General features: G+C 38.6%; 1 protein-coding gene across 1 annotated transcript in view; it reads right to left on the bottom strand.

Moving 5' to 3' along the window:
* fbxl13 (F-box and leucine-rich repeat protein 13) overlaps nucleotides 1-16145 on the bottom strand; it is a 236483-nt gene that overhangs the window by 45678 nt on the left and 174660 nt on the right. The window contains exons 13-14 of the mRNA XM_060842551.1: nucleotides 6693-6819; nucleotides 2157-2240 (exon numbers count right to left, since the gene is read on the bottom strand). Of these exons, the coding sequence (XP_060698534.1) occupies nucleotides 2157-2240; nucleotides 6693-6819 (211 nt within the window). The remainder of the gene's footprint in view (nucleotides 1-2156; nucleotides 2241-6692; nucleotides 6820-16145) is intronic.

Genomic DNA, 16145 nt, shown 5'->3' with positions numbered 1-16145 from the left:
TCTTTTATTTCTTCTCATTTTTTAAAAACTTCTGGTTTTGTAATGGTACTAGAGAATAGCTAATTTGTAGACTTTTCACTGTATCCTTGTATTTGAGTACATGTGACAATGAAATCTAATTCCAATTCCATTATTGCCCCATTAAAATTGGCTTACCCTGTTATTTACTCTTACACTGAATTTTCCATTATATTTTTTCTCAGCCATTCTAAACCTTATAACATTGAATGATCACTGTTCCCTAAATGTTTCTCCACTCTCTTGATACAGTTGGCCAAGCTCATTCCCGAGAACTAGGCCTAGCAGTATCTCCTTTATTGGTGGACTGCTGTAGAAAATTCTATGAATACTAAGAATTCTTACCTTTGTCTACCCTTATCACTATCATTATTCTAATCTATAGATAATTAAAGTCCCTTATTATAACTACTCTTCATAAGCTGCACTTCTCTAATATTTCTGTACAGATTTGTTCATCTGCATTCTCCCCACTAGATTTCATTAAGAAATGTAACTGCATCCTTGTTTCTTAGCTTTAGCCAAACTGATTCTGTCCCTGATCTCTGAGAGATCCTCTTTCTCCATTACTTCAATGTTTTCCTTAACTAATATTGACAATCTTCTTTCTTTACTTACATTCCTATAATTCCTGAACATCCTGTAAGTAGAAATATTTAACACCCAGTGCTGCTGTTCCTCAATCACCATAACATCCATAACTCCACATGATAACTCACCATCCTTAGTTACTATTGTCTGAATTCACAAACATGCAGTTAACTCTGCTTTATTTTGATTGCGGCTGTTAACTTATTATTCACTATGTCTAGAGCTGTCTGGCTGTACCAGTATGTTGTGCATGCTGGCATTATTCTGTAATGTTTTCTCCTGGTTCCCACACCACTGCAGAGTTAAAGTAACTCCAATCGCAACAGCAAAACACCCCACGAGGAACTCACACCCGGCTCTGTCAGTGCAACCTATCCAATTTATACAGGTACACTTTCTTCTTTTAAGGGCTTTAGGATCCTGGGGCAACCTTTCAATTAAGCCACTGTACGGAGAGAGGAGAGCTTGGCAGAAGCCCAAAGCCTAGTCATGTGAAAGACACATGTACAAAAATCATATGGTGCAGACCAACTGGCATTAGGTAGCAGAGTTCATGGAAAAGTCTTTCAATAATGGCAGCAGATATATGGGTACACCACCACCTTCAAGTTCCCCTCCAAACCACTCACCATCCTGACTTGGAAATATATTGCTATTCCTTCACTGTCACTAGGTCAAAGTCCTGGAATTCCTTCCCTCATGGTAATTGTGGGTCAACAATTCAGCATTTCAAGAAGGCAGGTCACCACCACCTTCTCAAGGGCAAGTAGGGATGGACAATAAATGCTGGCCAGCCAGCAACGCCCACATCCCACAACTGAATTTTTTTTTAATTGTATCACCCAAATCGGAAGGCTACTATGTAACTTGCTTTCTTCCCTGCAAAGAATCCTCCCTAATAAAAGAATGGCCTACTATAGAAAATTGCTCTGTTGCAACCAAGTAATAAACAAAGTAAGCTAAGCTGATTTGTTGATAGGCTCCATATTTATGTGTCTGCTCCGAGAAGGAAACTCATCAGCTCCAATTCCTGGGATGGGAGGTTCATGAGTGCTTTGCATATGTGATTTACTGACTCATGTCAGTCTTTGTAAACGGTTTGCTTGCAAGTGGGCCAAAAAGCCTGTCAGATAATTAATTGCTTCCTAAGAAATTTATATGTACATTATCTACATATGCATTATTGTATTAATCCAAATTTGACTCTCTTGAAAATTAAGTGTATTTCTATTTAACATATATTACTTGTATATTTTTTAAAAAGACCAATCTTACAGGCATACATAAAAGCTAAATACGTCATTCTCTACAACGTGCATTTTGTTAATGCAAATTCACTGTAACACGATCGATGAATTGGGGGTACTGTTTCTAAAGTGTGAACTTTTAAAGCATGTGTTGGTTGTTACACAATTCCTACCCCATTAGTTTAAATGATGCTAGTATTATGCGATTTTCTTATAACATAGGATTGCACAAGAACAGAACTACCGCATTACAGCAGAACCGACTGTAGTAATATACTTCTAATAACACCTGAATTTTACCTGTAATCCAATATCAGTAACTCCTGAACATTCTGCTACTGTAAACTCTGTTATCCTGGTGTTGTTGGAAAGACTTCCTAAACCCTGTCAAGGAACCAACGGAAATTAAAAGAATTATTGAAATAAAAAATTAAAAATCGAGTTTTGTTTAGTCTAGATTATTACAATAATAACCAACAGATTAAATGAATCATGACTCTTGTCAGAAAACTGGGCATAGAGGGGATAAGATCATAATTTGATTTACTGAGTGAATGTACCACATGTTAAATTAGATACTAAGCAGACCAACATCCAAAAGGGATGCTAATAAGTAGTTTAAAACCTTTACTTTTACATTGTAATGAAGTTTTTAAAAAAAATATTTATCACCCAAATCCAAGATGTTTATTCTGCAACCCATTCTAATACCTGGGCTGATGTGAATTCTGAAAGGGTTAATGCTGAAGACTGGGATCACCCAATCTTATGATGTCATAATGTCTTAGGCAGGAAGGAAAAACTATTCATAGAGTCAGAGTCAGACAAAAAGCACAGAAACAGACCCTTCAGTCCAACTCGTCCATGCTGACCAGATATCTCAACCCAATCTAGTCCCACCTGCCAGCACCTGGTTCATATCCCCCCAAATCCTTCCTATTCCTATACCCATTCCTATAAGATGCCTTTTAAATGATGCAATTATACAAGCCTCCACCACTTCCTCTGGCAGCCCATTCCACACAAGCACTACCTTCTGCATAAAAAGGTTGCCCATTAGGTCTCTTTTATATCTTTCCCCTCTCACCCTAAACCTGTGTCCTCTAGGTCTGGACTCCACCACCCCAGGGAAAAGACCTTGCCTATTTATCCTATCCATGCCGCTCAATTTTATAAACGTCTATAAGGTCACTCCTCAGCCTCCGACATTCCACGGAAAACAACCCCAGCATATTCAACCACTCCCTAGAGCTCAAATCCTCCAACCTTGGCAACATCCTTGTAAATTTTTTCTGAACCCTTTCAAGTTTCACAACATCTTTCTGATATGAAGGAGACCAGAATTGCAATATTCCAAAAGTAACGTAATCAATGTCCTGTACAGCCACAACATGATCTCCCAACTCCTGTACTCAATACTCTGACCAATAAAGGAAAGCATACCAAACACGTTCTACACTATCCTTTCTACCTGTGACTCCACTTTCAAGGGGCTATGAACCTGCATCCAAGGTCTCTTTGTTCAGCAACACTCTCTAAGACCTTACCATTAAGTGTATAAGTCCTGCTAAGATTTGCTTTCTCAAAATGCAGCATCTCGCATTTATCTGAATTAAACTCCGTCTGCCCCTTCTTGGCTCATTGGGCCATCTGATCAAGATCCCATTGAAGAAGGTTACCTCAGATTACAATGTCCACGATACCTCTAATTTTGGTGACATCTGTAAGCTTACTAATGATAGGTCTTATGCTCACATCCAAGTCATTTATCTAAATAAAAAAAAGTAGTGGACCCAGCACTGATCCTTGTGATGCTCCACCAATTACAGGCCTCCACTCTAGAAAACAACCCTCCACCACCACCACCCTCTGTCTTCTACCTTTGAGCCAGTTATGTATCCAAATGGCTAGTTCTCCCTGTATTCTAAGATTTCTAACCATGCTAGCCAGTCTCCCATGGGAAATCTTGTCAAACATCTTACTGAAGTCCATATCAATCACATCTGTCGCTCTGCCCTCAATCCATTTTGTTACTTCTTCAAAAAACTCAATCAAATTTGAGAGACATGATTTCCCACACACAAAGCCATGTTGACTATCCCTAACCAGTCCTTGCCTTTCTAAATACACATACACCCTGTTCCTCAGATTCCCTCCAACAACTTGCCCACAACCGACGTCAGGCTCACTGTCTATAGTTCCCTGGTTTGTCTTTACCATCTTTCTTAAACAGTGGCACCACGTTAGCCAACCTCCAGTCTTCCGATACCTCACCTGACTACTTCACCTCTCAAAGTGGACAATACAGACTTTTTATCTTTGCTCTTCCAGTTGTCTTTGTAACAATGTCTACCTCACTAAATTAAACTTTTACCTGATTGCTGTCATGCAATAAACTACATCATGTTTAAGACAAGACCAAGTGACTTCCCTTTACCATTTTAGAGCAGATAAGCCCTGTAGAGACAGTCAGAAAAAGATGATGATGGCATCTATCTACTCGAAACATGCTGACAGCAATTGGCAGAAAGTGAGGACTGCAGATGCTGGAGATCAGAGTCAAAAAGCATGGCACTGGAAAAGCACAGTGCATCAGGCAGCATCCGAGGAGCAGGTGAGTCAATGATTGGGAGTCGGGCAGCCAAGGAGGCTGAGAGATAAATGGGCTGGGGCTGGTGGGGTGGATGCTAGCTTGGAAGGTGATAGGTAGATGGTGGGGGCTGATGGTGATAGGGTGAAGTGGATAGGTGTGAAGGACGATGGACAGGTAGGACAGTTCAAGAGGTGTTTGGATGTGCAGGAAATCTCTGCCGGATATGGAAGGATCCTTTGGAGCCTTGGATGGAATGGTATAGGAATCATAAGATCCTTGCACATTTGGCAGAGATTTTCCTGCACATCCAAACACCTCATCTACTGTGCCTGTTGCTCCCAATGTGGTCTCCTCTACATTGGGGAGACAGCACACCAACTCATGCAACAGTTCAGGAAACATCTCCGGGACATTCACACCCAATAACACCACTGCCCTGTGGCTGACCCCTCCACTCCCTCTCCCATTCCGACAAGGACATGCAAGTCCTGGGCCTCCTCCACGCCCAAATCCAAAGCCGGATGAGGAACACCTCATCTTCTGCCTTGGGACCCTCCAGCCACACGGCATCAATTTTGATTTCACCAGTTTTCTCATCTCCCCTCCCCTCCCACCTTATCCCAGATCCTGCCCTCCAACTCAGCACCGTCATCTTAAACCATCCTATTTGTCCATCGTCATTCCCATTTTTCTGCTCCACCCTTCGCTCCAACCTATCACCATCATCCCTCAACCTTCATCCACCTATCACCTTCCAAGCTACTTTTCCCCCCATGACCCATTTATCTCTCAGCCCCCTTTGCACCCCACCCACATTCCTGACGAAGGGCTTTTGCCCGAAACGTCGACTTTCCTGCTCCTCGGATGCTGCCTGACCTGCTATGCTTTTTCAGTACCACACTTTATGACAGCAGTTAGCATCATGTGAAACTCATAGCTATGCATTGTCCAAACCAAGACATGCAAAGCAGGCAAATTATTAAATTTCTAGGCCCGGAAAACTTACAGTTGCGATTAAGTTTTTAAAATTTGACACAAGTAAGATTCAATTTCACCTCTTTCATTGGACAATTCATTGAGGTTTTCAGAAGAAACAGAATTTTATCATCACTAAATGTCAATGCTCACAGTCGCCATTTTGAGGTTGATTAAAAAGGTTGTTTATTGTGTTAGAACAGTGTAAAACAATTCAATATGCAGTTTTTAAAAAATGTTATTTTAATTATTGCTCATATGCTTTGGTGGTTCAAATTAAGTTGCAGTTTTACATTTAAACAAAATGTTAATAGGGAGCAATATATATCTTATATAATATCCTGATACCATGAAGACAAAATTATAGAAGTGATGAGTCAATGAAATGCTTAAAATTAACTCAGCTTGTCACTCAAAGTGATCTTTACATGCTAAAGCTGTTTAAAAAATAAAGAAATACTAGTATGTAATAAAATGAAATATGGCAGGCAATGAGAGAGATTTTCACATATTTTTTTCAATTCATCCAACATTTTGTCTATTTGTCTGTTTATAACTGATTATCTGCTTTCATTAAGCTAGAAGGCTCAAATCTACTTTTAGCTAGAAACTGAAAGAACTGTTGGTTAATTAAATTATGAATAAGGTCATCAGTTATTGAACTATACATTGAAAATATATGCAGGCTCTTTTTGACAACCACCATAAAGCCAGTGAGAGAGTGATTAAACTTGCTGAAACATTGGAGGGAAGTGGTGACTTAAGACTTTGCCAATTCTGAGAGATCTGGTCATCTATAGAATTTCCATTTCCCCAGCAGCAGGGTGGATTCTGTGCTCGGTGAAATAGGAGGTACTTCAGTTGCTACTTTCTTGGAAATGGTATAATTGGAGAGGGTTGAGAGTAATGGGAAGAATTAGATAGCGGAAGCAACAGATATGTTGCTGAACAGAATACAATTTTTATATTATGCCGCAGGTGATTTTGGAGAAATTATTATATCAGTGATCCTGCTGAGCATTCATTGAAAATAACAGATTTCTGTTTTATCACTCAGGAAATTTTTCTTGATATACTCTCCAATAAATGATTAGATTTCGTATCACATTGGAGGCTGACCATGGCATTGAAGTCTCTCCCTACTGATCTTTATGTTCCATGTCCTAAAACGATCATATGGATTTTGAGATAAATAGCATTTACTGTTGACAGCATATGGATTTTTAGGTAAATAACATTTACTATTACTTAAGAAAACATTTTTAAACCTGCTCTTGTACGTTGGTTCCTGTTAGATCAATGGTGTTCAGAACAGGCAGGTTTCCGAGCCACTCAATCCCACTGTCAGTTAAGCGTTCACAGTAACGCAATCTCAGATGTGTTAAACTCTGACACCTGAAAAAGTTACGATAGAGTATAGGCTGGTTATTATAACATATCTGTTCATCATCTGAAATTTTGCACTTCAATTCATGATAAGAATGAAAACTGATTTAACATAGTTTCAACACTATACTGTTCGTGGTATCATGTATTTGATAACATATTGAAAAAAAATTGTATTTTAGGAATGTTAAAAATATTTAGATTTCACTACAACATAAAATAAAATTTACTAAATAAATTATGCCATTTTCCATTTATTAGTTAAAAAAAAGGGACCAAGTAGTGATTTAAAAAGACCTGCAGAAGATAATACAGCAAATTATTGCTTGAATAGGATCTGATGATATTGCTCCTTTATCAAGGTTATGTTGACCTTGGGTTTTTTCAGGGGTGGCATAAATGCAGAGGTTCCAAGTGTCTGGTTTGGAAGGGTTTTAGGGCCAATTTGATTATAAGTAACAGATACTGCCTCAAGAAAAAGGCTTTCAAGTAAAGAAAAACACTTATACAGTGAAAGGAGAATGGGTCAGTTCCCCCAGCTCAGCTTTTCTCTGGTTTGGTTTGTTTTTTAGCAGTCTGGCTACATGGAAGGAGATATTCCATGCTGAATCTCTCTGCCATTTCTCTCTCTCTCTCCTGTAAGATCCGGTGTTTGATTTTGCCCTCTTTGCCAAGGGGTGTTTATGAGAATTGTTGCAGGAATTTGGAACAGCATTAAATTGGGACAATCTATTGGGTTTTCAGATAGTTGTTATTCTGTATTCTGTTCTCTTTTGTTTGTGATTCATTCATTATTCTGTAATTAAATTCTGTTTTGTTTAAATCTTTATACCTGCTCTAAACAACTTGAAAAGTTAGTGTCTGGGCTACCTTCTTGAAATGTTTTGAGGGGCTCTGGCCTAGTCCATACCAGATTGGGGGCTCGTCCTGGATTTGTTCCAAAATTCCAAATTGGTGTTAGGGTTGCTGGACTCAAAGGTAGTAAGTGGTAGGTGTTAGTGACTTTTGTTCTGGATGTTGAATTTGGTTGGGTTAAACAGTGCTTGGTGTAGTAGTGTCTCTTTCAGTCAATAAGAGTTTTCTGGGGGTGGAAGAAGAGACTTTGGGGGTTTTACAAAAGGTGAATAAGGCCAAGCTGCTGGAATTAGCAGACAAGCTGGAGTTGAAGCTGCCTCCTTCCATGAGGAAAGAGATAATTACAGCAATAGCTCAGCATTTCAATTTGTGAGAAATCCATCAGAGTCTTTAGAGTTAGCTAAAATTTAATTGAAAATGAAGCAGCTTGAGTTAGAGGCAAAAGGAAACGGACAAAGAAATTAAGCTGTTTGAATCATGATTAAAAGTAGAGGAAAGAGAAATAGAACAAATCAGTTTAGCAGAAGAACAAGGGAGAGAGAAAAGATAGGAAAGGAAGAAAGAGAAGGAATTTGAATTTCTGAAATTGGCACTTAAACAGGAAAGTCAGCTTAAAAGAGATGAAGGCTGAAGATAAGTTTAATGAGGAAGACAATGAGGATGAGCAATCCATGGTAGCCAAAGGCCTGGTGAGAGTCTGTTTAAATATACTTACATACTGCCTAAATTTTATGAGGAGGATGTAGAAGTCTTTTTCATCTCATTTGAGAAGGTGGCTAAACAAATTCAGTGATCAGTGTCCATGTGCGTTTTGCTGATCCAAACATAAGTTGTAGGTAGGGCTTGTGAAGTATTTGCATCACTATCAGAGGAGGTATTGAGAGCGTATGAGGAGGTGAAGAAAACCATTTTAAGTGCATATGAGCTTGTGCCAGAAGACTACAGACAACATTTCAGGAATCTCAAGTTGGACCTTGGTCAAATCTACACCGAGTTTGAAAGGATCAAACAAAGTAATTTTGATAGGTGGATAAAGGCATTAAAAATAAAGCAAACTTATAATTCTCTTAGAGAGACAATTATTTTGGAAGAGTTCAAAAATTCACTTCCTCAGGTAATGAGAACTCATGTGGAAGAGCAGAGAATTAAAACAGTAAGGTTAGCAACTGAAATGGCTGATGATTATGAGATGGTCCATAAACCAAAGGTTGGCTTCCAAAATCAAATCCAATGAGGGATAGAAGTTGGGAAAAGAAAAATCCTCACGTGGATAGGGAAAGGTAAATCTCAGTGAAGATCATAAGAATAACTTACCACAGGATAAAAAGGAAACCCTTGAAGGGCAAAGAGAAGTGAAAAAGCTCCGGTGTTTTCACTGCAATAAAGTAGGCCATGTAAAATCACGGTAGATTAGGAAAAGCACTGGGAAACCAGGTGTAGGAAAACAGGATGACCCAATTAATTTTTTTTAGAGTGGTAACAGAAATCACAGTGGATGCTAAAATGTTGCACCAGAATGTACAACCGGGTCAGAGGTTGGTAAAGGAGGACATGCCAGATCTTCTTAAGCCATATACCTGCAAAGGTAAAGTTTACTTGCATAGGCCAGGAGCAGCAGGTAAAGACGGTACAATGTTAAGAGACACAGGATCCTCTCAATCTTCGATGTTGAAAGATGAGGCAATATGTATTTCTGAGGGACTATAGCCAGAAAATGTGCTAGTAAAGGGAATTTATAGTGAGACAAGAAGCGCTCAATTATGTACAGTGAGTTAGAGTGTCCAGTAAAGAGTGGAGAAGTCTTGGTAGGAGTACTGGACAAACTCTCAGCTCAAGAAAACAATTTGTTCTTGCTAACGATATAGCTGGTTCATAGGTAGGAGTGCTGCTTACTGTGGTTGAAAAGCCAGTGGAAACTCAGGCAACTGAACTGTGCAGAACACATATCCTGGCATTCTTGCTGACTGTGTGATAATGAAGTCACAAAGTCACCAGATGAATCAGGAGAGATCAAAGAGTATAGATAAGATGTTGAGGTGGAATTAGCAGAGACCCTGTTTGATCAAATGATTGACACAAAACAGGAGCAGAACAATGGCAAACCTTTAGTTCAGCAAAATTAACTGAGTTGTAGCAGAGAAATGAGAAACTAAACCAATTGTATAAAAAATATACACTGAAGAAGTATCAAGATGTATCAGGTATGCTACTATTTTAAAAATGATGTCTTAATGAGGAAATGGAGACCACATATATTCAGGCAGATGAGAAATGGGCAGAAGTTCATCAAGTCATATTACCAGTGGGTTATAGGAAGGAAGTGTTGCGACTGGTGTATGAGCTACAAGTAGGGGGTCCTTTAGGGGTAAGAAAACTCAAGCTAAAATACAAAAACATTTTTGCTGAACTGGACTGCACAAGGATGTAGTTGAATTTTGCTAGACACATCAGGTAATTGGAAAATCACAGGCAGTAATAAAACGTGCAGCTTTAATACCTATTCCTGCATTTGAGGAAACTTTTACAAGAGTTTTAACTGATTGCATAGGACTCCGTGGGAATCAGTATTTGTTAACAATAATGGATGTGTGCACTAGATTTCCAGAGGCCATTCCATTGTGCAATATCACTGCTAAAAGGGTTGTAGAGGAGTTACTCAAATTTTTCACTAGGTATGGACTACCCACAGAGATCTAATCAGATCAAGGGTCAAACTTTACATCAAAATTATTCAAGGAAGTAATGGATAGCTTAGGAATAATTCAAATCTACTGCGCACCATCCAGAATCACAGGGAGTGATAGAAAGGTGGTATCAGACATAAAAGCCATGTTGACGGCTTATAGTCAAGACTATCCAGATAAAGGAATTCTGTTTGTACTTTTTATGATCAGAGAGGCACCAAATGAATTGACCAAATTCAGTTCATTTGATATAGTGTTTGGACATAACATGAGAGGACTGCTAAAATTGATTCAGGAGAAATTGGTGATCAGAATTCAGAGACCACATATTTAGACTGCGCCAGATTTTAGGGGATGATTAAATGAGCGGGGAAGTTAGCTCGACAGTGTTTAAGCATATCACAGCATGCAATGTACCAGGAAGCAGACAAGAAATCAAAAACTTGCAATTTTGGTATTGGGATAAAGTATAGTGTTACTTCCAGTGATAGGTGAACCTTTAAAAGCAAGGTTTAGTGAACCTTATCAAGTTGAAAGGAGGTTGAGTTAGGTGACCTATTTGATAACACCGCCAGACAGAAAGAAATCTCAGTGTGTCATGTGAATATGCTCAAATGTTATCTTAACAGGGAAGGAAAGCAAATGGAAAGTGTGTTATTGGTTACAACACAGAGTGAAGAACCAGGTTCAGAGGATTCTGAATTGGACATTCCTCAAAGTATACTGGATAATGAGGAAATTGTCAAAAATTGGAATAAATTATTGAGTTACCTTCCAGAGAAAAACTGATATGACCTGAAATAGTTATTACTAACGCATGGGGAAATATATGGAAATAAACTGGGAAGTACTAATCTAATTTGCATGATATAGTTATTGGAGATGCTGTTCTGATTAAGCAACATCCTTATAGGCATATCCCTCAAAAGTTGGCACAAGTTGAAAAGGAGATTGAATGCATGTTCCAAAACTTGGATGAGAAACAGAGGTGATTGATGGTGGGAGTAAACCAGAGGGAGTAAACCAGATTGCAATAGAATTTAATGTGCATGTTTGCATGATTATTGTCAATGTAATGTATATATCTGTTGTCGTTTACGAAAAGTGTAAGATTAAGGGAGTTTTAAAATGAAGCCATCTTTGAATATTGATGGTTCTTTTTTTTAAGGGGAAGGGGGGTAGTGTGGTAATGCTGCTCCTTTAACAAGGTTATGTTGTCCTTGGGTTTCTCAGAGGTTCCAAAATGCCTGGTTTAGATGTGCTTTACAGCCAATTTGATTATAGCAAACAGATACTGCCTCAGACAAATTGAAGTTAATTACAGTGATTGGAGCTCACCTGCAGTAATGTGCCAAAACCAGATGGTACCCAATGGTTATGTGTGGACTATTGCAGAGTCAATGCAGTTACAAAGACTGATGTATATCTGATTCTGCATTTGGAAGACTGTATTGAAAAGGTGGGACAAGCAACTTATATTTCTAAGTTGGACTTTCTCAAAGAATACTGCAGGTACCTTTGTCCGAAACAGCGAAGACAGTTTCACCTTTCGTAACATTCAATAGACTGTATCAATTTAAAGTCATGCTATTTGGAATAAAAAATGTGCCAGCCACATTTCATACCCAATTGTGAAGTTTATATTGATGGTCTGTGGGTGATTTTTAGTCACACATAGAAGGAACATTTGCAACACTTATCAGAATTGTTCAATTGACTTTGGGAGGTAAGCTTGGTGATAAACCTGGCTAAAAATGAATTTGCCAATGCCCAAGTCACCTTCCTGGGCCATGTTATTGGAGATGGACAAATGGCCCCAATGAATGCAGAAACAAAGGTAATTGGGGAGTTTCCCATACCATTGACGAAAAAAAGAGCAGTATAAAGATTCCTGGAATTGAGTGAATTTTATCAGAACTTTTTGCCAAAATTTAGCAGTCTGGCTGCTCCACTCACTGTATTACTAAAGAAAGGCAAGGCGTTTCAGTGGACAGCAGACTCTCAGAAGGCATTTGACAGACAGAAAGCTGTGTTTACCACTGCTCCAGTGTTAACCACCCCTAATTACGCAAAGCCATTCAAGGTGGCTATCGATACGAGAGATGTGGGTGTTGGTACTGTGCTCTTACAGGAGAAAATAGAAAGACCTATCAGGTGTTTTTCCAGAAAACTGAACATTCATCAGTAGAAATATTCAACAGTTGAGAAGGAGACTTTGAGCTTGGTGTTGGCGTTACAACATGTCAGCGATTATGTGACCAGTAATCATAAACACTGATCATATTAACCCACTGAAGTTTTTGGAGATATTGAAGGACAAAGATTCCAGATTGTTTAGATGGAGTTTGTTGTTACAGCCATTCAATTTGAAAACTGTGCTTGTGGCAGAACGAGAAAATGTGATGGCCAACGCATTGTCGAGACTTGGATGAGAAACAGAGGTGATTGGTGGTGGGCGTAAACCAGGTTGCAGTAGAATTTAATGTGCATGTTAGCATGGCTATTGTCAATGTAATGTATATATCTGTTGTCATTTACTAACGGTGTAAGATTAAGGGGGTTTCAAAATGAAGCCGTCTTTGAATATTGATGATTGTCCTTTTTTAAGGGAGGAGGTGTGATAATGCTGCTCCTTTAACAAGGCTATGTTGTCCTTGGGTTTTTCTCAGAGATTCTAGAGTGCCTGGTTTAGATGGGTTTTAGGGCCAATTTGATTATAGCTAACAGATACAGCCTCAGAAAAGAGACTTTCAATTTTTTTCAAGTGTTCATTTAAAATAAAAATGGAATGGCCAATTCTGCCAGCTCAGCTTTTTCCTGGCTTGGTTTGGTTTTTAGCAGTCTGGCTGTTCAAAGCTGCTGGTCAGTTGTTACCTGAGAATCCAAAAGAAACAGCTGCTTGGAAAAAGGTGTTTCATGCTGAATCTCTCTGCCATCTCTTTCTTTCATGTTAAACCCTGTATTTGATTATATCTTCTTTGCCAAGGGATATTTATGGGGATTGTTGCAGGAATTTGGAAAAGCGTCACTAAATTGGGATAATCTGGGTTTTCATATTGGTTACATTATTCTGTATCTTCTCTTTTGTTTGTTTTTCGTTCAGTAATCTGTAAATAAATTCTATTTTGTTTAAAACTGAGGGGTTTTGACCAGCTGCATCACACCAGGAATATCCATTACACTCCTGTTCAAAACAACTAGAAAAGCTAGGGTCTGGGCTACCTTCTTGAAATGTTTTGAGGGGGTTTGACCTGGTCCATAACAAGTAATTCTGGTATTTTTGTAATTTATATATTGCACACAAAATGAAAGAGAGCTATAAGGCTATAACTAAATTGAAAAAGTTATATTCCTTTAACATCATAAAGCATTTGATGAGCATCCAATAGATATGGTAAATGAAGTAACTTTTAAAAAAATATATCTTTATTGTTACTAAGTCACACTGGACATGATTTTATATTGAGGATAGCATGACTCAGGCCAAACATTATGATATTCAACATGAGTCATAGAGTGATAGAGATGTACAGCATAGAGATAGACACTTCGATCTAACTAATCCATACTGACCAGATATCCTGAATCAACCTAGTCCCATTTACCAGCACTTGGCCCATATCCCTCTAAACCCTTCCTATTCATGTATCAATCCAGATGTCTTTTAAATGTACTAGCCTCTACCACTTTCTCTGGCAGCTCATTCTATATACACACCACCCTCTATGTGAGAAAATTGCCCCTTAGGTCCATTTTAAATCTTTCCCCTCTTGTTTTAAACCAAGCTCTCTAGTTTTGGACTCCCCTACCCCAGCAAAAAGACATTGGCTATTCACCCTATCCATACCACTCATGATGTTATGAACCTAAGGTCAACACTCAGCCTCCAATGCTTCAGGGAAAATATCCCCAGCTCATTCAGCCTCTCCCTAAGTTCAGACCCCCAACTCCGGCAACATCCTTTTAAATCTTTTCTGAACCCTTCCAAGTTTAACAACATCTTTTCTATAGCAGGGAGAACATAACTGAATGCAGTATTCCGAAAGTGGCCTAACCAATGTCCTGTTACAGCCTCAACATGACATCCCAACTCTTTTACTCAATGCACTGACTGGAATAGCATCATATGATTGAATATAACAACTTCTTTAGTCTTTGACAACCATATGTATAGGAAAGGTCAACAGCTGAAGCAGCTTGAGCATTGTGCTTTAGAGGTTAAGTACAGGCCTTTGTGGTGTGGTAGTAGTGTCCCTACTTCTGAGCCAGGAGGCTTGGGTTCAAGTCCCACCTGCTTCAGAGGTGTCCAATAACATTGCTGAACAGATTTGGCCTACAATGTGACTCCAGATCCACAGCAATGTGGTTGACTCTTAACTGTCCTTTGAAATGGCCTAGCAAGCCACTCACTTCAAGGGAAATAAAGCACGGGCAATAAATGTGATGCCTGAACACCATGAAAGAATTATAAAAGCAAAAATATTGGTTTAATCTTGTATAACCTGTCTGCTACCCAGAAGCAGCGTTAAGCCTAAATAATACTGAAATCACCACAGATTAGTTATTTATTATTTACATTAATTTAAGCCAAAAGCATCACAAGAACCATAGAATTTGCTTCAGAATCAGAAAATTCTGGATGGGTGTTAAACAAATGTTGAAACCATAAAACTATTGTGCTTGACTGTTTTAACCTGCTGTTTTATATTCCTAAATGCAAATAACAAATAACTACATATGGTTCACTTGATAGTATTTATTCTGAAGAACATCATATTTACATTGGTTCCCTTTTTTTAATTGGTTGGGTATGGTTTTTGACAGTAAAATAATGTCTGCACAGTACACTGCAAAAGTCCTCCATTATTGCTTGAAAGGTACCAGTGGGGGAAAATAAAGCCTAACTATGATGGTGACTTTCACAGCCACTGGTAGAAGTCTTTTCAGCAAATCATAGAATCATAAGATAACGTAGCACAAGAGGAAGCTATTCTATACATTAAAAAATGATCTTAACAGTCTGCCTTCTTGAAAGTAGTTACACATATTAAACTTAGATTTTGTTGAGATGTGCATTGTTTAGATGCCAGCTGGAAAAAATCTCCATGAGTAAACTATATTGATGAATTAGAACTCCTTAACATAGGCTAGGACAAAAATATTTGTGGAGACTAATCAACAATTAGATGCAAGTGTATCAATGTCGAGTCATGAGTCATCAATAAAATGTAATTAAGAGGCAATATTACAATTATACAGAGAGAAGTGGAAAGAAACAGAAACTCTTAACAAGGCTTTGAGAGGAGACATTGTGGGTGCAGCAGAAAACTGAAAAATGGACCCAGAAATTAGATGACCCTAAGCAGCGCACAGTCAGATGGCACAGTCACAGATGAAGGGCAGCACCAGAGCTCAGGTGAGGCATGGAGATACATTGCAGGTGATCATTCCAGCAGATCACATCAAATTCAGGAATAGGAGGTCTGGAAGGAAAATGTATAAGAATAGCTTTGGTCTTAACAAAAATGAATAAAGGACAATGTCAGTATATATCATTAAATGCATGGGGATCACTACAAGTATTATAGTTGCAAGACAGGACATTGATGAGAATGCAGCATCATGTGAAGAAGTACTAAATGCCAAAATGGCCTTTTGGACATTGCAATTTGGATATTGTGTTGAGGGAACTGGCCAGGACATAATGAGAAGATGACAATAATCTTTAAGAAACCAGAGTTACCACTGATCATGCAGAGGTAGCGGCTTACAAGAGAAAATAGGCAGTAATTTTTT

The sequence above is a fragment of the Hemiscyllium ocellatum genome, chromosome 23, assembly GCF_020745735.1.
Source record: "Hemiscyllium ocellatum isolate sHemOce1 chromosome 23, sHemOce1.pat.X.cur, whole genome shotgun sequence".
In the NCBI taxonomy this organism is placed as follows: Eukaryota; Metazoa; Chordata; class Chondrichthyes; order Orectolobiformes; family Hemiscylliidae; genus Hemiscyllium; species Hemiscyllium ocellatum.
Note: the sequence above shows the minus strand (reverse complement) of the source record. Positions and strands in the feature narration are given on the sequence as shown.